This window comes from Microdochium trichocladiopsis (genome assembly GCF_020744255.1).
Source record: "Microdochium trichocladiopsis strain MPI-CAGE-CH-0230 chromosome Unknown B0I36scaffold_18, whole genome shotgun sequence".
NCBI classification, from domain to species: domain Eukaryota; kingdom Fungi; phylum Ascomycota; class Sordariomycetes; order Xylariales; family Microdochiaceae; genus Microdochium; species Microdochium trichocladiopsis.
Window position 1 is genome coordinate 373,728 of NW_025763561.1, and position 24,753 is coordinate 398,480.

At 52.6% G+C, this 24,753-nt stretch overlaps 8 protein-coding genes across 8 annotated transcripts; 3 read left to right on the top strand and 5 right to left on the bottom strand.

The window, feature by feature from the left end:
- Positions 1–133: 133 nt before the first annotated feature.
- B0I36DRAFT_370394 (uncharacterized protein) lies at positions 134–538 on the top strand (the record flags this gene model as incomplete). Its single annotated transcript, XM_046159908.1, has 1 exon — positions 134–538. One exon carries the CDS (start codon positions 134–136, stop codon positions 536–538), a length of 405 nt encoding a protein of 134 aa, XP_046004094.1.
- Positions 539–3,264: 2,726 nt separating this feature from the next.
- B0I36DRAFT_370395 (heterokaryon incompatibility protein-domain-containing protein) lies at positions 3,265–6,356 on the top strand (the record flags this gene model as incomplete). Its single annotated transcript, XM_046159909.1, has 4 exons — positions 3,265–3,994; positions 4,080–4,604; positions 4,761–5,605; positions 5,655–6,356. 4 exons carry the CDS (start codon positions 3,265–3,267, stop codon positions 6,354–6,356), a joined length of 2,802 nt encoding a protein of 933 aa, XP_046004095.1.
- Positions 6,357–8,092: 1,736 nt separating this feature from the next.
- B0I36DRAFT_356690 (uncharacterized protein) lies at positions 8,093–9,102 on the bottom strand (the record flags this gene model as incomplete). The annotated part of the gene is made up of 4 exons (XM_046157664.1): positions 8,093–8,313; positions 8,389–8,462; positions 8,672–8,741; positions 8,871–9,102. 4 exons carry the CDS (start codon positions 9,100–9,102, stop codon positions 8,093–8,095), a joined length of 597 nt encoding a protein of 198 aa, XP_046004096.1.
- A 2,394-nt stretch (positions 9,103–11,496) lies between these two features.
- Positions 11,497–12,750, bottom strand: B0I36DRAFT_356691 (uncharacterized protein; the record flags this gene model as incomplete). Its single annotated transcript, XM_046157665.1, has 3 exons — positions 11,497–11,794; positions 12,040–12,161; positions 12,661–12,750. The coding sequence occupies 3 exons, from the start codon at positions 12,748–12,750 to the stop codon at positions 11,497–11,499; spliced, it is 510 nt and encodes a 169-aa protein (XP_046004097.1).
- On the top strand, positions 12,425–15,481 carry B0I36DRAFT_300528 (CHAT domain-containing protein; the record flags this gene model as incomplete). The annotated part of the gene is made up of 2 exons (XM_046152026.1): positions 12,425–12,598; positions 12,664–15,481. Exon 2 carries the CDS (start codon positions 12,707–12,709, stop codon positions 15,479–15,481), a length of 2,775 nt encoding a protein of 924 aa, XP_046004098.1. The 5' UTR covers positions 12,425–12,598; positions 12,664–12,706.
- Positions 15,482–17,456: 1,975 nt separating this feature from the next.
- B0I36DRAFT_257766 (velvet factor-domain-containing protein) lies at positions 17,457–18,299 on the bottom strand (the record flags this gene model as incomplete). Its single annotated transcript, XM_046151039.1, has 2 exons — positions 17,457–18,127; positions 18,176–18,299. Coding segments are annotated over 2 exons (795 nt in total), but the record flags the coding sequence as incomplete, so codon positions are not given.
- Positions 18,300–21,413: 3,114 nt separating this feature from the next.
- Positions 21,414–23,027, bottom strand: B0I36DRAFT_402027 (uncharacterized protein; the record flags this gene model as incomplete). Its single annotated transcript, XM_046161716.1, has 2 exons — positions 21,414–22,589; positions 22,680–23,027. 2 exons carry the CDS (start codon positions 23,025–23,027, stop codon positions 21,414–21,416), a joined length of 1,524 nt encoding a protein of 507 aa, XP_046004100.1.
- Positions 23,028–23,600: 573 nt separating this feature from the next.
- Positions 23,601–24,547, bottom strand: B0I36DRAFT_426153 (uncharacterized protein; the record flags this gene model as incomplete). Its single annotated transcript, XM_046162377.1, has 2 exons — positions 23,601–23,924; positions 23,981–24,547. 2 exons carry the CDS (start codon positions 24,545–24,547, stop codon positions 23,601–23,603), a joined length of 891 nt encoding a protein of 296 aa, XP_046004101.1.
- Between the last annotated feature and the right edge of the window lie 206 nt (positions 24,548–24,753).

Sequence of the window (24,753 nt, forward strand, 5' to 3'; positions counted from 1 at the left end):
GGCCAGTCTTCGGGCGCCAGCAACAAAAAGGTCAAGCACACACAACAAGTCAAGTTCCGCTTCTACCTGCAGAATGTCGAGAAGAAGTGCGCCCCGACCCCGATGCGCTTCGGCAAGGACTTTGGCCCGGGCCATGCTCGTCGGCAACGACCTTTCCAAGCCTCATGCCGCCAACATCAGTTGCGATACTGGACGCATCTGCTTTACTGAGACGAACAACTTTGCTGTCGACTTCGACGTCTTCGACGTCAGTCGGCGCACCCAGCAGTGCCTATGCAAAGTTACCAGCAGCGACACCGTCACTGTGCCCCCAGGCCAGTCAGCCTACATCATCGCCGATTACAAGGCTCTACCTGCAGACCGCTGCTTCTTCTTTGATGCAGAGCATCTTGCCGCCTTCAACGCCGTCGTGGACACCAAAACTCCGCACATGGTCCCAATCACCAACACTTCCTTCCAGTCGGTGACCATCAAGCGGAAGGATCGCCTCGGCAGTATCCACGAAATCACTGACGGCAGTCTCTTTGTAAACTCTTGAGTTATCGCCAGGAAGGTGCTCACCAATACCGCGGCTGCGCTGGCAACGGCCACCGGGCTCTCGGTGCACGCCGCTAGCTCAAGGAATTCTAAGCTGAGCGCAGACTGGAGTATGGCCAGCTCCGTGCCGCCGTACGTATCAGGCTGACGGCCCCACACGAGCCGTCACGAGGAGCCGTGCGGGCCTAAGCGAGGTCACGATCTTAGTAGAGATTGTCCGGCAGCTCGGCGTAACGCCACCGACGAAGCTGGCCGTGCCTGCACGAGCTCGCCTGCCAATGCTCGACCGGTCCAATGCGGCGTTGTGACTAGAGCATGTGGTGGTCCGGGCACACAGCAAGTCTGAGACGGCTTGCGCAAGGACTGCGTGCTGATTGCCAAATTTTGACCTGCGACCTTCCGCTTCTCGACGACTAGGGGGCCTACATGTGTACTTGAGTTCTTGTTCGGATCAGATCATGCAGGCGCATCAGTTATAATTATCTATGCCGCCTTTGACCGGTGGCATCGCGCGCAATGAGCCTATATCTCCAGGAAGCGGTCCCTCAGATAGCTGTACGGTACCCAAAGGCCGAGCCAGATTGCCACCGTCGCCACGATCGCAGATCAATGCAGCGCTCAGACGCGACACGAAACACTAACACTTCATACTGGAGCACCTCGAGACCATCGAGGCGACCCTGCTTGCTTTTAAATTGACGAGTATGTTTCTCCGATGCGTGGAGTGTACGGGATATTCCGCGCGGTAGGAAGTGGAGCGAGAAGAGAGAGACACTGGCCACGCAACTTCAGGCAACCACATGTCTGGCATATATCACGCTAGAGGACTGGGAACGACTGACAGCATGCGGCCTACTACAAATTCGGAAGTTTAGATGAACGCATCTTCGAGGGTAAAGCCCGCCGCAGCAGCAAGCCTGCCGCGATGTCCCGGATGCCGAGTTGTTCGGTGAACTCTGCAACCGACCTGCGCTAGGTCATACGGCTCATGGGGCCAGGACCGCAGCAGTTGCTGAGGTATAAGTGTCACTTAACCAGTCCATCGAGAGAAAGCGCCGTGCTCTAACCCAGGTTAACTTGTCATATCTCAAGGTTGACTCTACACCCGATGACTACGGTGTCGAAAACATTGTGCTTTCGTCCACTCCACGATAATCACGTAAGTTTCTGCGTTCAATTCACAGGTTCTATCTCCTATTACACCACGGTTATGTCAATTCCTATAAAAGCTATCAGTCTTGGTTTCTGTACACGGAGCTGCGGTAACATTGGAACTTTAGTAATAGTGACGTGACAGGTCCTATAGAGGTACTTGGTCGAGGGTACCTCCATAGATATAAAAAAAGGTAGAACGTCCAATATAGATGTAGATATAACCACACCAAGGTTTTTGTTCTTCTGTGATAATGGATTCGGCACAACTTAAGCCGTACTTAGGGAAAGCTCATTATCAGACAACGTTCAAGCGCGTTTCCAAACATGGCTGCTTTTCTGCTGTCAGTGACCATTGGGAGAAATTTGTAGTGTCAAAGACGCCGACCTCTCAAGACGACCGAGGACACCAGATCCTCACAGTCACAGGTACTCGTGTGGAGGTATTCACGTTCTCTCCAGACTCCAAATACCTACTATACACTTTGGATAGTCGAGCTAGTGTGTGGGTTCTACATCTCAACACTGGTGCTCTCAGTCGCTTCCCTGGCTCGTCGATTAGCGACGCAGGCTTTATGAAGTCTGGAGACATATGCTACCTCGTAACTACAGCAAGTTTCGGGCAGGAAAAGACTATGTTACGATTGTACAGATTACAGGATCTTACAATCCGAGAACGAAGAACTGACGCACCAGAACACGACATAGTTAAGATATTATCTATGAGGGTGCGGTCCTTTGTTCCGTGGTCGGACAATACATTGCTACTGGCTGACTCGGTGGGCCATTTTTGGCGATGGGAGTATGGATCGAACATGAACCCACACAAACAGGCCCTATGCCAACTGGTCAATACACAAAAGGCTGACCCCGAATGTAACTACCACTCTATACAGTCAGATTCGAAATCGGTGTCCCGCTTCCGTTGGGCGTAAGTCTCTTTGCGCACGAGCCGCTCGTCTTGGCAACGTGGGGCACATAAGTGGAGACATGCCTGGACAGACCGGGCATCTCGGACAGCTGTTTTGCGCGCCAATAGTAATTTATAGCGTCGTCTGGTGTCTTTTATTTATTGCATCGACGAGGTGAACGTGGAAGAAAAGCGGCATATGGTATATGCCAATATAATACGGTCACTGCAAGCAAACATTCCCGCAGTTATTACTATACGGAACGGAATTTCTACATTACATGTTCATGCAATCATGCCAAAATGGCCGGCAAGATGGCTGCCTGAATGTGCAGTACTGTAGCTGCCTTGCGAGGCTGACTCCTCATCCTCCGCAAACTGGGTCGCTTTTAGGCACCCCGACACAGTACTATACAGTAGTATGATATCTGCGGAATAGGACACTGGTTTCAAGCGTCAGCCCCGCTTCTGGTTCCCGCAGGTGGGACTGTCTCCATGCACTTAACCCTTTCCTTTTCCAACCGCTATTGAACGCCTGCTGGTTGTGCCCCACCACGATCCTGATGCTCGAGCATACTCGGTTTTCGTGACCAAAGTCGCATCACGCCGTCGCTGGCCAAAACCATCAATCAATCGAGATACCCTGCTCAGACCACCTTTGCAGGATGCGGCTCTTGGAACTCCAAGAGGATGGCAGCCTCAGACTTAAGGAGCACCCTCAAGAGGACGTCCCGCCATATGATATCCTCTCGCACACCTGTGGAGCCGATGACCAGGAGATCACCTTTCAAGACGTTCAACATCATACAGGCCACCACAAGGTCGGGTATAAAAAGCTCACGTTCTGCAGCCAGCAGGCTGCGCTGGATGGCCTGAAAAACTTCTGGATCGACACTTGCTGTATAGACAAGTCTAACAGCCAGGAGCTTCAAGAAGCGATCAACTCCATGGTTCGTTGGTACAGAGACGCCGACCATTGCTACGTCTACCTCAGCGACGTGGTCAACAATGGCGGCAAGGACGAAGACAAAGCGTCACAACTTCCATGGGAGACAGCCTTCAGAAGAAGCCGGTGGCTAACCCGCGGCTGGACGCTCCAGGAGCTGATCGCCCCACGGTCGGTCAAATTCTTCTCAGCAGAAGGATACGTACTTGGCAACAAAACAACGTTAGAGGCACTGCTCCACGAATGCACAGGGGTCCCTGTCGACGCGCTTCGAGGGAAACCTCTGGCTGACTTCAGCATCAACGAGCGACTCTCTTGGGTGGGAGGGCGCAAGACGAAGCGTCCCGAAGACCTTGCGTATTGCATGCTTGGCATCTTCGACGCGCATATGCCACTCATCTACAGCGAGGGCGAGGAGAAGGCATTCCTCAGACTGAGACGAGAGATTGGTAAGAAGTCATGGCTTCAGATGCGTTTCCAATATGCTGGAGCACAGGCTGACCAGTTTGTCCTGGTATGCATTCTTGTTTACAGGTAAGGACACTGTTAGCGAAGCAGCCAAGCAATGCATTGCCGACTTGCGCGTGACCGATCCTCGCCATGACAAGAGGCGCATCGAAAACATGAAGGGCAGCCTACTCAGGGACTCCTACTTCTGGGTGCTCGACAACCCGGACTTCCGCCAGTGGCGTGACAATAACGACCAGCGCCTACTCTGGGTCAAAGGCGATCCAGGCAAGGGCAAGACCATGCTACTCTGCGGAATCATCGACGAACTCGAGAGGATGCGCACCGAAGGACAGATTCTATCCTACTTTTTCTTCCAGGCCACCGATGGGCGTATCAATACCGCGGCGGCTGCATTGCGCAGCCTGATCTACATGCTCCTCGAGAAGGACGCCTCCCTCGTTTCTCACATGGAAAAGCAGCACGAGAAGGCCGGCAGAGACCTTTTTGAAGACACCAACGGCTGGCAGGCGCTATGTGAAATCTTCGAGAACATCCTCCAGGATGCCAAACTGCAGGGAGTTGTCCTTGTGGTCAACGCTCTGGACGAGTGTTTGCAAGGTCTGCCAGTGTTTCTCGACCTCGTGGTCAGGACCTCGCAAACAACCACAGCGAAATGGCTCATTTGAAGCCGTAATTGGCCTCAGATTGAGGAACCGTTGCGCAAAGTGGCGCACAGGCTTTCGCTTGAGGTTAATGAAACTTCAGTTACAGAAGCCGTAAATACATACATCGACCACAAGGTGTCCGAGCTTGCACGACGCAAGGGTTACCGCGACGACATAGCCAAGGAAGTCCACCACTTTCTGTCGTCGAACGCGGACGGTACCTTTCTCTGGGTTGCCTTGATCTGCCAAGAACTCGAGAAGACTCGCAAAGGGAACGCGTTACAGAAAGTCAAGTCTTTCCCTCCGGGCCTTGATGCTCTATATCAACGAATGATGGAGCAAATCCTCGCCTCAGAGGATACCGAACGCTGTACGCAGATTCTTGCACTCGTAGCAACAACCTATCGCCCACCGTCGCTGTCCGAATTGATGGCTTTGGTCGGAGAGCTCGATGACGTGGGAACCGATCGCGAATCGCTACAGGAGATCATCAGCCTATGCGGCTCGTTCCTCACCATTCGCGAAGACAAGGTGTACTGTGTCCACCAATCGAGGAAGGACTTTTTGATGAAGTCGCACGCGAGCGTTCTCTTTGCCAAAGGACAGCCATCTATTCACAGTCAGATTCTCCAGAACTCAATCGAGGCTATGTCCCGCATACTCAAGCGCGACATCTACAATCTGCACGACCCGGGCTTTCCTATGGAGGACATCAGCCCACCGGTGATTGACCCACTGACGGAAGTCGGCTATTGCTGCGTCTACTGGGTTAATCATTTAGTAGAGAGCATTACGAATCAGGATGAAGGCAGCAGCACACGCGACCGCGGAAGAGTCAACAACTTCTTGCGGGACAAGACTCTCTACTGGATTGAGGCGTTGAGTCTACTACGCAGCATATCAGAAGGTATGATCGCATTGGAGAGAGTCAAACAGCACATCCAGGTATGCTCAGAAAAGCCCTCTTGCATGAAAGAAGTACTAAACAAAACAGGACCATCTGAACGCGTCAAGTCTCCAGGAAATAGTTGTTGACGTGTACCGTCTTCTGCGAAGCTTCCGCCCAGCACTTGAGACCCAACCGCTGCAATGTTACATCTCGGCACTCGTCTTCAGTCCAGCTAAAAGTTTGGTTCGGAAGCTCTTCCGCGGCGAGACCCCGGATTGGGTCCAGTGCAAACCGGAGCTCTCGGAGCAATGGAGCGCATGTGAGGCGACACTCGAGGGCCATATCGGCTGGGTCGCGTCGGCAGCCTTCTCCCCAGACGGCCGCCGCGTTGTCTCGGCATCGCAGGATGAGACAGTCAAGCTGTGGGATGCGGCTACGGGCATGTCTGAGGCGACATACGAAGTTGATGCCGATGGCTCTATCATGTACGGAGATTTTGCCGGTTGCTCTATCTCATTCGACAAGACTGACACGTACATCTATACCGGTGTTCAAGTCGTCCTTGTCGAGAGTGCCGTGAAATACATCTTGGATCCATATCCAAACATGTCCGTCACGGCCGGCCGCCAACGCTATGGTATCAGTTCGGATGGTGCATGGATTTTGAGGGATTCGCAGCCGGTCCTCTGGCTTCTTCCAGAGCTCCGATCGCGAGTTGTTGGGTGGGCCACAGTGGATGCAGACACGAAATTGGTTATTGCATGCTCGACTGGCCGCATTTTTATCCTACATTTCACCTCTATCTAGAAACACGTAGATCATAATTGGCGCCTTTGACTATCCTTTGACCATTTGCCTTAAGCAGAGCTGGGCTCTGATTGCCTTTCTGATGTATCGTAGCTTAGTATCCGAGAATATACAGTATGTCTTGTTTAGTCATTTGTAAGATTCTTGCCATAAAATGAAGATGGAATAGGCTTCACTCAGCAGTAAGCTTAGATCATATTGTACATCTCATCCGACATCAGTATTTTGAACCAACTTCGATCAAGGAGAACATCTCTGTATGATTTGATTATCCGTACGAATTGGATCACGAGTATGAGCCACACAATAGCCGTGGACGCGCTGCTAGTAGTCGCGAAATTAGCTGGAAACCCTTCCTAAGGCAAGAGCTTCGTGTGAGAAAGCCGTACTTGGTTAGACAAAACGACTCCCCCCTGTGCCCATGCCAAAATGACAGGAAGGTCACTTAAGATGAAAACACCTCATAAGACCCGGTCAAAGCTAACTTCGACTGTAGAGTAGAAATTCATTTGGAAAAACAGGTCCAAAGAAGCCAGGGGAGTGCTTCTAAGGAATGCTCTCCAGGCATCGCCCTGTTTATGCAATGAGTGAATCCTGCCTGCAGCCTGAAATGGCTGTCCTGACTGCCCCACCTACCTGCAGGTAGCTTTGTTTGCGGCTCCATGCACTTGGCATTGCAAAGACAAGGCGGACCGTGCGCAGAGAGAGTGACGTTAAGCGAAAGTGGACACCGATTTCGAATTCGACTGTACAACGGGTTGGCGAAAATGGATTCATCATTGCGGATGATGTAAACTGTCTTATATACGCCACCTTGATCAACGATGAGATTACACTCTCAGAAGATCGCCTTTGCCCTCTGGAGAGCAGTTTGTGTATGTCGAAGTTCCCCACGATAGCGATACTATATATACCGCGCTGAATGCTAAGTGGGGGGGGATCAAGGGTATCCAAGAGTGGTGCTTGAAGCGACACGGGCCCAGTGACAACCGCTCAGAGCCTTCCAGGAATACGAAAGACTTATTCAATAAAGCAACTTACTCGATTCTGTGGGTGAAAGGATGGTCCCGCTGGAAAATATCATATCCCATCCAGTCGAAGCTATACAGACTGAAGCTTCCTCCCAAGCGAACTCTTTTTCAAACGCGGACTACATTCGTGCATACAAAATAGCCTGCAAAACTAAGTTGTATGCCATAAGCGAGATCGTTAGGTTGTTAGATCACCAAATCACTCTACTTTAAGCCCCGAGATTTCAGTGATAAACTTCGTTCAGTTTTTAATAAGCGAAGGCAATCCTTGGTCCAAGTGTGCAGGTGCTGACTGTCTCATTCCCCTACTTCACACAGTGCTACATCAATCTTACGGGCCTTGACGTCCTTGAAAAATCGCTCTTCGAACCCTGAAACCGTCTTAATCAGATCCTAGAAGCTCATGTTGAATTTCGTGTCCTGATATTACGAGTCTTTCTGGTCGAGCGTGACAACCCGCACCAACCAGGGATTGTTTGGGCTCTGAGACGGCATAAACAAGGCCCCATAATCAGGCCAAAGACAAGGACGGGTCTGCGAAGGAAACAGAGAATAGTTAGGTGAGCAGGAAGGTTTAGTCATTCTAGTTGTGAAAGCCGTCTCTTGGCGAGCGGATCTAAGTCAGACTGGACGAGTTTCAGGTCATCCCTCTCTCACGGACCGAGGCAATGCGGAGTACACGGTCCGGTCGCTGCAGCCATGATTCTATTTGCAGGTGCTTATGAGCACGGCCACGCTGTGCGGAAAGGAGCAGAGGTTGCGGAGGCAGCGCAGCGAAGGTGCTGTTACTCCTGCTGGATTTGCTATTTTCCCTGCTCCGCCGTGGGCGCAGGCACTGGACAGGACACCTCTCGCCAACGGGAGCACGCGAGCCACACACGTATTGTAGACTGTGAATATGTTGGCACCCATCATAATAGGAAAAACTACAAACTGTGCGGTACTGTCTAGCTAAGAAGCATCCACAATTATTGACTGCTTGGCGGTGAATAAATAGTTACCGTGGTCCAAGGCGGCTTTAGTTGATACTCGGCGATCGCGTGTGGACATTACCCTTCGGGGAGCTTGAGACACACTAAATGCGTTGATCACCGTTGAGGATAATCGCATGGGATACAGGGTAGAAGGACGAGATGTTGCTTGTCGGTAAGTGCGAAGCGGACGCCCTTTCCGGTGGGATCTCCTTGGAGACTCCTGTGCCTTATGTTATTGAGCCTACTACTTAACCTAAAGCCGGTCTACAACCCTGCTCGCCAAGTTGACAAGTTTGAGCGGACTGTTTACATTAACTCTCTGCTACCCTTGCCCGTAACCTTACGAAACACCTTGGCCTTGCCGTCGCCCACATGTGATACTGGAGATGTTCTATAATAGCAGTCGAAGTACTTCGCGTAGCTGATAACGGTTTAACTACTACACAACTCTCTCGGCACAAATACCTACCCTGCAGCCACAAGATGCGCTTAAGCGACGCTAAAAATACCTTTCTCGCTGTGATGACTCTCTCCCGAAGTATCTCTGCTGTTCGCACTATTAAAAGCGAGAGCAGTCAAAGTACGGACCAGATTCTGGGCTTTGATTCTACCCAGACATTTGCCGAGACCAATGTAGGCAATGACTATCCGGGCTTTAACAACACGTGTGAGAAGTGGCATATCGAGGTTGACTCGGAGCTGGAAGAGATCTTCTTCGTGGCTGTATGCCTGAGCGACCATACTTTGCTTCCTGGGACGAGATTGTGCTCGCAGATCGAGCTGACCCAGTAAGCTGCACGTCTTCGGTCCAACAGAATACACATATGACAACTGACATAAATCCTTTAAAAGATGCTATTACGAGTACGAAGGCTGGCTTTTTCCCATCGTACATGGCCAAGGCAGCGTTGCCGTGAGGCAGGGACGAGATCAATATCGTCATTGGTCCCCGAAACCTTGCCACAAGATCTCCCTGATCAAAGTGGGAGATCCTGATGACAAGAGGCAAGGTCATCACTTCGATTGGGCGTGCCAAGATGGGCCATACAGGGGCGTGCTACCATCTGGATACAGGTCCTTGCAGAACGACCTCGGTAAGTATCCACATTCCCATATGTCTGTTATACCTGCGGACGAAAGGTACGCAAATACCACGTTTCCTCGATCTGCTCCGTTGCATCATGTAGAAAAATCCATGTTGTGCTACGCAGATCGGATTCTATTCGGAGCGTGAGATATCTAAGCGCGGGGTGAGAGGATCGAGATCTAATGATCCGAGATACATCAGCCTACCAGGTCAATGATTACGATAGGCTAACTGAGTGTTCAACAAAGCCCTCACTATAGGCAATGATGCAGGCATACTCAGCTGCCCTTACGCTGGTCAGACAGGAACCATCAGCACCCGTTGTCGTGCTTGATCGAACAAGGTGCGATCACTCAGAGACACTTTATCTCCTATTCAATACAAGATGAAGCAACTCCGCCAGAAGGGGCATCGCTTTGCTGCCTCCGTTGCTTTTCCCCCTCTCTGATCCACCTGCTAGCTGAGAAATTTACCCCGTATATAGATCAATGAAATCTCTTAGAGCGCGAGGATTGACTACCCGAGAGAGGAGCAAAACTTAGGTGAACAGAGCGCAGGGAGTATTCGTAGACCAATGTTACTACCTTGCTACTGAAGCCATGAGCCTCAGTTCTATCCCTCGTGCATGAGTATACTCAATCAATCATACAGGACTGATCGAAGGTTACCGCGGCGAAAACTTTGTTAAATTTCGCTTAGGTGATGTCAAATGCCGCATATCACTGCGAGGTGAACCTGCTAGCAAATACTATCTCCTTGAACTTCCCAGGGCACGCTAGTACTAGTCTATATAGGCCCGAGGAGCTCTTCCTCTAGCCGCACTATGACCTCTTGAGTAGCCGCACTTCTGCGAACTCCACTGGTTCGCTCGAGCTCCGAGCCCAGGGCAAGCCGCCCATGGCCCGAGCACCGAGAATCTCTTTATTGATCAAGTTGTCGATAGTACCGCAAATGGAGAGTGTCGTGCCAAGCGAAGCCGATGGCCCCCTGAACTATCTGCCGCATGATTTCTGAATCACTTAGATAAGTCATCAGGCTGTCGCAACTGGCCCGGAATGTAGTACGGCTCTAGAGTAGTGTCCCAGCGACACGACCATCAAAACGCTACAGGGAATGAGATCACTCTGCCGGGAACCCTAGAAATGCGGACGAGTTGATCCTCTGTGGCTGAGGTGTATGTAATTCGCCTTTTGGAAAAGAGATTTCAGAGTGTCAATGATTCGGATATTCTCTGCTCCATGACAGGTCTTGGTCCGGATAATCACCTTGGAGAAGTCCGATAGATAGCACATAATAGCTTCGAAGTCTAAACTGTCGCCGAAAGCTTAAAGACGGCTTCGCCTCATTAACGGCTTAGTATAGATGCTTCCGCCAAGTATTAAAATCACGGACCCTACAAACTTACCTGAACCTCGCCTCTTCTCCACGTACCTGAATTTCACCTCGCAGGTAGTGCGCGTTCCCGGTAATTCGCGTCGCAGGTCAGCACAAGGGGGCCCCGCGCACGGCCCTTGACTATAGCCCCGCCCCCGGTACTGGAGCGCACTACCGCCCGGAATGATGGGCAGTGCCAGTCCCCAGGCGCCTGCAGTACTACGATCAGGTGAGGCCTGCTTTGAACACTCTAATTTTTTCACAGTAAAAGTCCTGGTTCCCCAACACACCCAGTGAAGGCCCCCGCCCCCAAAGCTCCGCCCCCGCCATGATGTCCTGTGCCGTCAACCCTTCTAGGAGCCCTGGATAATACCACCACCTTCAAGCCAGAGAGTTTCTTTGCTATCCGCGGCCAACTCTACCTTCATCACACCAAGCGCCTTCTTGACCAAGTCTGGACCAGGCGTCCTGCCGCAGACCGGGCCGCCCCTCCTGCCCCTTCTCCCACCCGCCGCCGTACTGCCTCGTTGCCCGACATCACCCAGCCTTTCAAGAAACCGCGGCTAGAGGATCCATCTCCATTCCCTTTCATCTCAGCGCATACCGCAGCGGCACACGACCAGGCAGGCGCTATCACCCCGTGACAGCGCGTCACACTGGGGAAAGTGTGGCAGCTAGGGCAGATTGCAGAAATTCGGGCCTTTGGATGCCCAGTCATAGTGCAGCACGACTTCGCGACCCCAGCGAAGGGCCACGGCCTTCAGGGCGACGAGACAGTTAGACTTGACCTGGGCCGCGGGGGTGGCGATGCCGAAGTAGCGCTCCCATTCGTCGCACTCGGCGGTATTGTCGATCTTCTTGTTGCGGCCGGTCGGCAATGGTGTCCTGGCTTTGGCCTTCTGCTTTTTGTTTTCGTACCCGCGACAGACAGCCGACATGACGTCGTCGTAGGCGGCGATCAGAATCTGTAGCCTGGTATCAGAGCTTTTAGTCTTTGCTGGGTGCTTAGGAAGGGGAGGATCCCGGATTCTTGGATTTGAAGAGGTCCGGACGTCGCATTCCGGTGGGAAAGCAGTGATGTCCGGCTGGAGGCCCTGGACGAGAAGGAGCTCCTCCGGGACCTGGCACCGTTTCCGTCATGTCCTGAGAATGTGTATTTCGGACTGGCCGAGACCTACAGGTTGGCCTGATGAGTGGAAATGGCCTGCGGACCCTACCTCGATTCCGGACGACGAGCAGACAATTCCGACTTTCTGGCAGGTGCACGAACATGAACAAACGTCTGGGACCAGCGTACGCGCGGCAGCCAATAGGCATCGAGATAGCAGTCCCAGTGATCCTACAGAAAATGACAAATTGCACCAGGTTAGAGCATGTGGCGACCCTGCACCGGTGGATTTGCGAGGAGTTACAAATCTAACTCTGGAGCCTTGCTGACAAGTGACAAAACAGCACGCGCTGACTGTCGGCTGAAAGTCTAAGACGAGCCATGACGCTGCTATGACGAGGTGGCCCCCATCCTAGAAGCTAAGTTTCTCCAAAGGGTGGTTACAGTACAACGAATGCAGATTCTGCCAGCTGAAAGCTGAGTGCGCCAAGCCACGAAGATGCCAAGTCAGCATTGAGTGTCAGCAGTTACGAATGGCAATTAAGAATGTGATAGCTCGCCGCATGTGGGTGCGTGGCTCGGGCGTGATTCTAGGCAGGGCAGAGGTCGAATCTTCCACTCATTCGACACCAGGGCCGATTCTATTCTAGATTTTAAAGCTTCGAAGGGTGGGTGACAAGTTTCCTCCCTGGCAAAGACTTCGGACTACTAACGAGCCGCTTCGAAATACCAGGACAACCAGTTCTCTAGGCCACAGATACTCACGGACTACAAAGATGGCAGATCTCGAGGAAGCGATCCAAGTAGGGCAAGAAGCCATCAATGCCGCCCCTCTAGATCATCCGGACCGGGCTATATTATTGAACAACCTCGGAATTCGTCTAGGGGATAGATACTCATGGACCGGAGCGATGGCAGACCTCGAGGAGGCTATTTGTCTGACGCGGGAAGCTATCGAGGCCACCCCACTAGATCATCCGGACCGGGCTGGATGGTTGAGCAACCTCGGAAATCATCTAGGTGACAGATACTCACGGACTGCAGAGATGGCAGACCTCGGGGAAGCCATTCACATGATACGGGAAGCCATCGATGGCACCCCGCTAAATCATCCGAACCGGGCTGGGTTCTTGATCAACCTCGGAAATCATCTAGGCCGTAGATACTCACGGACTGCAGAGATGGCAGACCTCGAGGAAGCGATCCAAGTAGAGCAAGAAATCATCGATGCCGCCCCGCTAGATCATCCGGACCGGGCTACGTTCTTGAACAACCTCGGAACTCATCTAAGCGACAGGTACTCGCGGACTGCAGAGATAGCAGACGTCGAGGAAGTGATCCGAGTAGGACGAGAAGCCATCGATGGCACCCCGTCAGATCATCCGAACCGGACTATGTTCTTGAACAACCTTGGAGTTCGTCTAGGCCGTAGATACTCACGGACTGCAGAGATGGCAGACCTCGAGGGAGCCATTCGTGTGACACGGGAAGCCATCGATGCCACCCCGCTGGACAATCGAGATCGGGCAGGATTCTTGAACAACCTCGGACCTCTCCTAAGTGACAGGTACTCGCGGACTGCAGAGATAGCAGACCTCGAGGAAGCAATCCGAGTAGGACGAGAAGCCATCGATGGCACCCCGTCAGATCATCCGAACCGGACTATGTTCTTGAACAACCTTGGAGTTCGTCTAGGCGCTAGATACTCGCGGAACGGAGCGATGGCAGACCTCGAGGAAGCGATCCAAGTAGGACGAGAAGCCATCGATGCCACCCCGTCAGATCATCCGAACCGGGCTGGATGGCTGAACAACCTCGGAATTTGTCTAAGCGACAGGTTCTCGCGGAACGGAGCGATGGCAGACCTCGAGGAAGGCAAGGAACGCTTCGTCGCTGCCTTGCGTCAGTCCGCCTCCGCTGTGAGCATGCGTGTCGCAGCCGGCCGTCATCTTCTGACATCCCCAGCTATACTTCAAGATCGACAAGCATACGCCATTGCCAAAACGACGATCGACTTGATTCCTTTATTGACCCCCCGTTCTCTGCAGAACTCAGACCAGCGGCACCTCCTCTCCGTGGCTGTCGGACTCTCGTCGGACGCGACAGCCATTGCTCTGCATGCCAACAGAGGCCCTGCTGCTGCTATCGAACTGCTTGAGACTGGTCGTGGTGTCATCGCGGGAGCCCTCTTCGAGCAATCCGACCTTGCCGCTCTCGAACGCGAGCATCCCGACCTGGTACGTTCCTTTATCGACGTGCGAGATCAACTGGACGCACCGGCGTCGGCTCGTTCCCTCGCTGCCGAGCGCCCCACTCTGGCCGCAGAGACGGAAGGCGATCGGCGCCGCGACGCTGGACCCCGGCTTGCCGCTCTCCTCGAGACGATCCGTTCCAAGTCCGGTTTTGAGCGATTCCTCCTCTCCGCATCGGAAGCCGATATGCTGGAGGCTGCGCGGCACGGCCCGATCGTCGACCTGAACGTGAGCTCGTATCGCTGCGATGCCTTGGTCATTGAGCAGTCCGGCATCCGATTGCTGGAGCTGCCACACCTCTCCCGAGAGGCGCTCAACGACCATGTCCGGGAACTTAGAACTCTTGACACGCTTGGGTGGCTCTGGGATGCCATCGTCTGTCCCATTCTTAATGCTCTAGGCTTTACTGGACCTCCTTCGGACAGTCAGTGGCCGCACGTGTGGTGGGTCCCCACCGGCCCACTGACCCGGTTTCCACTCCATGCAGCGGGACACCATCTAAGGCGCACCGGCGAGACGGCGGTCGACAGAGTCGTCTCATCGTACGCCTCGTCCGTCAAGGCGATCATACATAGTCGGCGACGGCCACAGCACGCGCCGGAAGCCGGAGAGTCCCGAAATGCCGTTGTCGTTGCCATGCAGAACACGCCAAAACAGGAACCGCTCAAGCATGCAAGCGACGAGGTTGATGCCGTAGTAGCTGTTTGCGAGTCGGTGGGATTGCCGCACGCCCGGCCTCGACCGTACAAGGCCGACGTGGCCTCGGCCTTGGAGGCCTGCAAGATGTTCCACTTTGCTGGCCACGGCAGCACGCATCCCACGGAACCGCTGGAGAGCCAGCTGCTCCTGGATGATTGGGATCGGAAGCCATTCACGGTGGCGAGCCTCCTGGAGACGAACCTTACCTCGAAGCCGCCATTCCTCGCGTACCTCTCGGCATGCGGGACTGGTCAGATCCTGGATGAGGGGTCTGTTGACGAGAGCATCCATCTGGCCAATGCTTGCCAGCTTGCGGGGTTCCGTCATGTAGTGGGCACGCTTTGGAGCGTAAATGACGGGTTATGTGTGGACATGGCGAGAATGACGTACGAGTTTCTGCGGGATGAGGGTATCCGGGATGAAACCGTAAGCCGGGGGCTTCACCGAGCGATGAGGACGCTCCGAGACCAGTGGGTGGAGGTCGAGGATGCCGGACGCGGAAAGTCACGGTCATCGGGAGCGGACAGGGACGCTGAATTGAGACAAGGGTCGGAGCCGAGGCGGCCGCTCTGGGTTCCTTATGTTCACTTTGGCGTTTGATATTGAATGTCATACAACATTTGACTTCTCGCCATGTGTGAGAAACCAGGCTTGCGCGCAATCCTTCCAAGGTAACGTGTTGGAACCATTTTTACCCATCGCTCTTGCTGAAGGCGATTACGCCGACTTTGCACAATGATGTTCTCAAGGCAGGCTTGTAGAATACTCCATTTTGCGGGGGCTAGTTACATTTGACGCTGCCTCCACAAAGATGTTTTAACTCATAGAGGAATGGGAACCAACCATTAACTGTAGAGGCCATCCGTGACCACATCAAGAGAACTCGCAGTTTCTGGTGACAGCCTGCTCCCTGGATGCTGGATAAAGGAAAATCCGTTTCGAGCACAGGTTAGGTCAGCTTTCACCTTGGCCAGGTCGAAGTCGGGCTCCAGATCAAGACGATGGCCGTGAGATGGCACGATTAGATCCTCCTTCATACTTCCTACGCTGGAGCAAGGATGGCGAGACAGTTTTCTATGGAGACTCATATGACCCTAGATTTACCAGTAAATTCTATTTCTGATTGAGGCCTTTCCTAAGCTTCCCTTACTTCTGTATGACAAAATCACTCGTCTGCGCTTTATCTGTAAGTACTGTGGATGAGAGTGTCCGGGATTGGCTTAGTAGACCCGTTCCCAAGATCATCTTTGCTGCTTATACAACCATCGACGAGCTGCAAGAGCTCGCTTGATGTCTTCGCGTAGAGTTTTGCCCATCCATCGTTTAAGGCTCTTGAGCTCCAGATGTCTAAGGCGGCAGCAAAGGGGCTCTGGGCAATTTCCAACTTTTAGAGTCGGCACAGCAAGTGTATGCCTCTATTATCGAGGGTGATCGAGGTGTGAGGCTTGCTGTGGTGCGAACCTTCCATAATCGCCCCATATTACTCTATAGGAAGGAGACACGCGCCTTCTCAAAGGATCTCCATGCACCAATAGACGACTTTCTCCTCCGTGGCCGCTGTAGTGGCTCTGGGAAATAGGACCTAGAGTGTACAAGATGATAGATCGAGAATTTGTTATGCTCAAGGTTCATTGGACAGCTGTATGTTTCGCTTGAGTCCTTGTAACTAGTCAGGTACAGGATTCAGGCTAAGTAATTGCCTGGGAATGTCGAACCGCAATGCCACATTTTGCCTCTAAAGTGCACTACTAGGCTAGTCTTCAAGGCTCATCCCTCCCAGCTATTCAAGGACCCCATCTGTCATAGGCTGCAGCTTAGACTCAATTGTGCAACCTGGAAGTCTGAGACCGTCCTATAGAGGGAGGTCCCACTGTAGCCATGAAATGGGCGTAGTGGACGTAAGGCACCAAGGCCTTCCTGCGCCATTGCTTCATCAAGGAAACTAGTATTATGGAGGAACACTGAAACCCAGAGATCCGTGGCTGGTCCTGCAAATAGAATAGTACATGGCTTTCTCTCTTCTTGACTCCATTTCATCTATAGAATCATTAGCGTAAGCGCAGTTTCTGCCATAAGGGACATACCTTAGAGCGTTTTGGCAACAGAAGAGTTTTCGAGTTTAGAGACCTTAAATTTTCCCTCAAAGCATGTTCTGCTACTGCCTGGAAAATTCTGTGATTTGAGAATACTCAAAACACAAACAGCCATAGCACTGATTCAGTGCCGTATGAGGTTGGAGACCAGATGAAGAAGGCGCTTCTGATTGGGTAGGCTGAGTAAGTTATTTAACTACATGATATAAATCTACTGTCGGATCGGTTAGGATAGAGGATGCGGCTGTCTGGCGCCTGTTATTCTATTGAACAGGACCATATGTTCTTGGCAGAGCTTTACACCAGCGATGAACTTCCATAATCCCAGCTTCATGTCATTCATTCTCAGCTCACGTAAAAATGTCTGATCACCACTGCGGGAGGCATTCTCCAGAGAATTTGCGAGGATAACTTGACAATGCTGATGAGCTGAACTTACTGGTTATGCAGGTTAACTCGCCACGCTGCCGGGAGCTGGACATTCAGCCGTCATCAACAAATTGAAGTGCCTCGGTTAGTGACGGAAGAGATGGTCGTGAGGTGATGAACGACTGATCGGTTCTCGACCAAGCGGTGGCGGCCACTGATGCGAGTGGATCCTGCTTGAGACAACCAGCTTTTCTCATTGCACGAAGGTCGCTGCGAATACGGATGCGTATGCCTTGCTCAGCCAAGACCCAACTAAGGCCAGTGCTGTATGTGAAGCCTTTAAAACGCTTTGGCGGTACAACTGAGAAAGCTGCTGACGATATGGATTGTCTGTGGGAGAAATAATTATTGCTCTCGATGTCTACATGGTCGCTTTCTCCCAAAAGAGCATCTCTGTCCATGTCTAACATTTGCTGCTCGTATAAGTCGAATTTCAGAAAATATTGGCCCTCGAACTGAACCGAAAGATCGTCAAATACGAAGTAGTAAGCTGGTTCTGGTTGATTTAGGAAAGAGCTACCAGCAACTGTTGTTCCAAGGATAGCTGCAGTTTTCTTCGCTATCAGCAGTCTACCACCTTGCTGAACTCCTTCTATTGAGGCATAGGCGAAGAATTGCGCAAGATACATAGGCGTAATATCTTGTACATAGTCCATGTTATCCCCTTCAAAAATTCTCAGCTGCAAGACTGGAGGCGGGTCAATTGGACGACGGTCAGCCACGGCTGAGTAAATTAGTAACAATTCTCGCAAGGGGCTTACGTCTCAAATACCTGAAGGTCCCGATCCAGCAGCTCTCCCAATGCTCGGTTGTTGAATGATCCGAAAGAAATACCAGAGGCGTCTTCCATCTTTCGTTAAGCGATGCAGGTCCATCTTCTCGGATTGATTTCCAACCAACTCCAACGACTTTGTGGGAATTTTATGTTGAAGCAATGCTAGGAAGAATCTAACGATTTATATTCCCGCTCCCAGTAAGGTACCGAAGGGGTATGTTACACTAGACCAATCGAACGTGAGCCGTATCCGGACACAGTGGTATGCGCATAGAACCTCATGCATGCTGTAGCTGTGTAAATTGAAAGAACTTCCTAAAACAAATTAGCTGGAAGGAGTGACTTCCATATATAGGTGCAAGCCTCGCCATTGATGATTACCCGTGTCTCTTGGTTTGGTACGACCTCAGGATTCCCCTATCACAGTGCATTCCGTTGATAATGGTGGAGAAGATGACGAGGGCCCCCAAACCAACAAGTAACAGCACTAGCAGGCATTGTTCCAATTGGCCAAGTATTGAAAGCTCCACCACAAGCAATCACATCATATCACCAACAGTCAGGTCACGCGCCATCCGACAGTCTCAACCCGATTTTAAGTTCCTAGGGTCGCCGAAATGCCATACTGTAGCTCATTCTACCCATGTCGCGCGCTCCAGCGCCTTCCTCATTTTGCGCCGCCTGTAGAGCGCTAAGCTCCTTCTTCGTCCCAACTTGAGAATACTATTCTCCACAAATAACAACCTCCTATCTCATGCGCCTCACTCCGACAATGCCCAGATCCCCAGCAGTTGGTGACGTCCTCTCGCAGGGGCAGGACAAGATGTCCGGGTGGAGTTCAGCCTGAGCCTCAGGTTGGGAACAGCGACCGAGTTTAGTAAAATAGTTCAAACCTTTCCTTGGAGGAAGAGGGCTGGAGAGAGAGGGACGGCTTAGTGATGGTCGAAGGTTCACAATAGGGCGTGTCCAGGCCAGAGTATCCCTGTGGGAGGAACGTCGCTATTTCTGGCAGAACAAAGTCTTAATTGGGCGCTGCGGTGGTCCCCTAACCAATGACAAAGGCTAGGGTATTCAGCGCTACAGTGGGGGCGCAAAAATAACGCGAATTTTCTCCACAACGCGCACCAGACACGCATCTGCACCTTGCATCACCTACAGTACTACCAGCTTCAATCGACGATGGCGACACCACAACGACCGTTAAAGCCATACAAAAAGCATTCCACGCCTCGTACGAGGAATCGCGTCTGGGCAGCATTTTCGGCGGGCAAAAAAGCTGCACTAATCGCCGAGGAAGAGGGGATTCCTGTGAGCCTTGTGTATGGCATTAAAAGACGGTTCACGACGCAAGATTGGGGTGTATCTCCTCGCGGTCGAGGGCGCCCTAGCCTTCTTACTTCACACGACAAAAGGCACCTCAAGGATGCAATCAATAATGACGCTTTCATCTCAATCAGAGAGCTTAAGAAACGGGTCACTCCTCATGTTTCTATCGACACTATAAGGCGGTACCTCAAGGCGGACGAAATTATGCACCGTAAGGCTGCACAGCGCCCCTTTCTAACAGAAGACCATGCTCAAAAAAGACTCCAATTCGCGCAGAAGCATCGTGATAAGCCGCCTACGTGGTTTCGTCGCATTCTATGGAGTGATGAGTGCTCTGTTCAGCGCGGAGATGGGCAGAGTTAGAAGTGGGTTTGGCGGCCAAGAGGTCTGTAAATCACACCTACCTTTAAACCACGATAACTTAGTCCACAACTAACCATTTTAATCCGTTCCAGGCTCAAAAGCAATAGATCCCAAATATGTACAAGGCAAGACAAAGAAAACGCGGCATTCCCTTATGTTCTGGGGCGGGATTCGGTACGGAAACCGGGGGCCACTTGTCGTCCTCCCAGGAGACCCCGACGCCAAGAAAGGCGGTGTGACGGGCGCAGTTTATAAGGACCATATTGAAGAATACTTGCCGACGATGCTTGATTACGATACTATCTTCATGCACGATAATGCGCCTGTTCATACAGCCAAAGTGGTGAAGGAATGGCTCGATAGCTCTGGGATCGAGGTGCTTGAATGGCCGCCATACAGCCCAGATCTCAACCCTATTGAAAACCTTTGGTAGTTCCTCAAAGACCGCATCTACAAGGCCGACCCTCAAATGGCATATATGACGAAGTGTAAGGCTTCATTGGATTACCTTGAAACAGTCGCAATGGCTGCCTGGGAGCAGATAAAGGTTGAGCTTGTTAACCGCGTCATCGACAGTATGCCGAAACGACTAGCCGCGGTGATAGCCTCAGACGGCTGGTACACCAAATATTGATTCCGTCATCAGATACAGCATTTGAATCACTACAGAATGCACTACTTGCCACCATAATAGCTGTCGAAATGGCTTCAATACTAATAAGTGAAGCTGGTGCATGTGGTGTGGTGGTGCGGGCCGGATTTGGCGTTTTGCGTTATTTTTGCGACCTCCCTGTAGTTACCTGCACGATAATGCGGGGATAGTGGGCTAGCGGCTACTATGCATCTACTATTGGTTAGTCGACAGAACTTAACCTTTGTAAGGAGATCGTACACTCCTAGTAGAGCCAATACCCAAGGGGGTGAATCATGCCTCTTGGGTTCGATTTTCTGGTGAATTGAGGTTGACTAAACTTTTGGTTGTTCTAAATATGGCATAGTAAGAAGGTAGCGATAATGATTAGAAAATACCCCCAGAACGGATACAACGCTGTTGTTTTCAATCAACGCTGTAAATCTTGCAATGGGCTCGGCGCAATAGACCTCGATGAGGGATCATACCTTGAATGAGTCGCATATAGGCTTAAGGTCTGGTTAGGGGTTCCGACCGAGCGTCAATGATTAGAAGGAGCGCAAGTCTACTGTACTACCTCAGAAGCATGCAAGGTGATCAACCATATACCTATTGCACCCAGAACCAAAAGTTTTAGGTAGCCTCAATTCACTAGAAAATCGAAGCTCAGATGCATGATTCAAACCCCCTTCGCTTATTGCCCTTGCCAAGAATGTATGTGTCACGATCCGGCCTCCGGGGGTCAATCCGTCTGACCGGGCGGTTGGGGTTTATGTTCTGAGAAGGTAGGTAACGCCTGCGCAATACTGACTCCGTACTGTCGTGATCTCTGGGGTTGTCGTTCGTGTCTCTTGGGAGAGATATCACACTTGGATCAATTGAGTGACTAGGTCAAGTGAAGGGTAAGGGCGATACTTAGATTGATCGCTGAAGTACAAAGGTAACGACTGTCTGGCCAGGAGATCCTCCATCTATATATCCTTTGTCCTTCATCGTGTTTCCATCCTTGCGACGATCCGTCGTCGCAACGCCGATTGTGGTTCGTCGTACTTGCGACAGTAGTCTGTCGCAGTGCCGACAACCTTGGGCTTCTGAACCTGCGAATATGTACTCTAGCAGGATCAGACGGGCACACCAGACGAGCCCAGCTACCTGAGGCGTGAACTCGGTCGCTGGCCGCCAGGCGTAGGTCTTACGGTTACTGCTAATCCCGAGCACGACCGTGAAGTGCAGGAGCGGGTTGCTGAATAGGTGGACGGCAACCTTGTGCTGTAACGACTCGACACAGAAGGCCATAACGGGCTCGTCTAGCGGGTCCTCGGCCGGATCCTCCTCTCCTTCGACTACCTCGTGCCCTGGAGTCGCAGCCTCTTCAGACCCGATATAGGTCGATGAAGCTGGGGAGGCGTCGTCGCTATCGTTATCCTGGACGCTCGTGTCGCTACTGTCGAGTTGCCGGATAATCTCCTCAAGTGCAGCCCACTGGGCATCGTTGAAACGTATCCGAAACTTCTCCGTGGCCTCGTCTCGGCCGAGTCGCTCAGTCCGGACGCAATAGTAGAGGTAGCGCTTCCAGTAGGCTTGGTATCGATCCTTCGTGTCCCGGCCGTTCTCCGTCCTGAACGGGCCACCGGCCGGGCGGTCGGGGTCCACACTAGCTAGGTACCGGAGTACCTCCTTTGGCACCTGACCTGTCCGTTCGATTCCTCTCACGATAAGCCGGTCAAAACTGGCCCCGAGCCGGAGGAGGCGCTCCTGCTCGGAGATATCTGCCTCGCAGCGTAGCCTAGCGCGCTCCGTCGCCGTAAGAACGTTCCGACCTGCTTGGAAGTGCTCGCCAAAGTCGCTGCCGGCTAGGTGCCTTGCCCAGCCCATCTCGCGGACCCACGTCGACTCGAAGTCGGCTCCCTGCCGGCTGTCTACCGTCCGGCGCGTCTCCTCCAGCTCCATAGCTAGATTCTCTTCGTATCTCGTAACCCGCTCGAGTAATGCGGGCTGTGAGGAGGTCGCGCTAGTTGTGCCCGAGCCTGTTATGCCGCGCGTTCCTTCCTTGACTACCCAGTACCGGGCATGGCTCCCCGGAGATAGACTCTGGAGCCGTACCTCGCGCCAACCGCTGTCACTACCACGGCCGCCGGTTGCTGGGGCGTGTCCTGCTTCTGAGTGGTGGACCTTGATTACCTTCCAGCTCGTCGTTAGGAAGCGGCAGTCCGAGCAGCTGAAGCCGTCTAATACCGGTAGCTGCTCTATATGCGGTGATCCGTCGGCTGGCACTGGTACGGTGTACGGGCTCGTGATCGGCTCGACAGCGTAGCTGTAGTCCCTGATTTGGCGTAGTGCCTCGCCCTTGAGTCGGTGCTTCCGCAGGAAGTGTAGTCGTATGCCGTCGTCCGGCCGGAGCCCGACCCTGCACGAGACGCAGAGGAGGACGCGATGCTCCTGGCTACTACTGGCGCCAGAGGCAGGCCAGCTCAGCAGTCCGACCTGCCCGTCGGTACGACCAGCGTCAGCCTCGAAGTGTATCGCCATCGCCAGATAGTCCTTTGATCACAACTGGACTGTCAGATTGAAGGGTTAGATAGTGTATGTATGAGGTGTATTTTCTATTCTACGCGTAATAACTAGCAATTATGACGGCCCTCGCCGTACAGGTTGCGAGCCCGTCCAGGCCGCGGTATGTATCATGGGTCATTTAATGAGAGGGGAGGAGACACGGCACAGCGCAGGGTTGACTGAGGGTTGAGGTTGGGGTTCAGACACGACTAGGGGTCCAGCCGCGCCCCGGACCCCGTGTGGTAATGACTGTCATGGTAATGACCGTCACTCGACCCGACAGGGGTTTACCCAACCCACCCTTGACTATGGGCTTACCCCAACTTGCCCCTGGGAGTGACGGTCACTACCGGCCTGAATGATGGTCAGTGAAGCCTTCTGGCCATCCATGCATCGTCTCTTTCTTTTATCCTCTTCTGTTGAACTACATCTGTACCAACCACGGGCGCTGCCTACATTCATGTTGCTCGGGGCTTAATAATCCATCCCCGTCGCCTCCACTGCCGCGACCTTTGCTGACCACCCAAGGCTGATGCCTGTTTGCTGTACTCATTCTTTAATGACGCCGAGAACCCTGAGCGGCCGTTTAGTTGTGCGTCGGCGTGTCACCCTCGACCTTGAACTCCGGTTCGGACCATCTCCGTTGTGCCGCGCTACCAAATTGGCAGGCTCGCTGTTCGTCTTGTGTGACTGTGACAAAGCGGTGTGGACATTCACGTCGTCGGCGATATGCACTCGGATAAGGTGCAGAGGACTGGAGAGCACGTTCCAGAGGATTGCCAGGCACCCGCCATGGTCCGGTGTTGTCACGTCCGGCGGCGTGTACCGGATGCTGACTCGGAAGGCATTTGTGGAAGGGGAACGGCGACTAGGCTTGATAAGCGGGGCAATAGGCCCTTGTTGTTCGTCTTTGGGCAGTCCAGGAACACCACAATGACTCGCGCTGGGTGTTCCACAAGCAAGGTCTCCAGCTCCCCAAGGGCAGCGTCTCCAAGAGGATTGTCCCCGATTCGTCGAAACCCGCGTAGGATTGCCTGAAGCAAACCCAGCCGGCGCACTTTGCGCGTCCCAGGACAGGATGTAGTAAAGATAGGATCGAAGGCCGCCGCAAGGTACACAGCGTCGATAGGAGAAGTTGCCGATGACACGATGACGGAGCCGCCTTGAGGCAGGCGCCAGGATGGCTGTTGGGCTACCGAGCCACGTCTAACGCCATCGATTTGTAGGTCCGTCCACCACGTGCCGGAGATACCCATCAGTATGAATAAAGCAAGCTTCTTAACAACGGAGCCACTTGGGAACCATTGCAGTAGTATCCCGTAGGCGGCGATGGTAATGAAGATGAGGGGCAAGCGGGTAACAAGGAGAAGGACTTGCAAGATGAGTGAGAAGACGGAGGAAAAGAAGTTGACCGCGAATAGTGAAAAGACCAGGCAGGCCGAGAACATGCCCTGCTCAATAATGTTGTTGGAAACCAAAGCTGGCCTGACGGCCATATTGGGACGATGTTGTTACGGATATTGTAGGATCAGGCCCTGATGTGTGAGTATGGATGAAGCGCTCGGGCTCCTTTTCTGTCTCGACAGGCATCTGAAGGCACTAGGTTCACCAAAGACGTTGCCGTGGAGCGACTCTTGATGCATGTGCAGGTTACCCCGCCAGAGGTAATGACATGATCATCCACGGATCACTTCCACGAAGG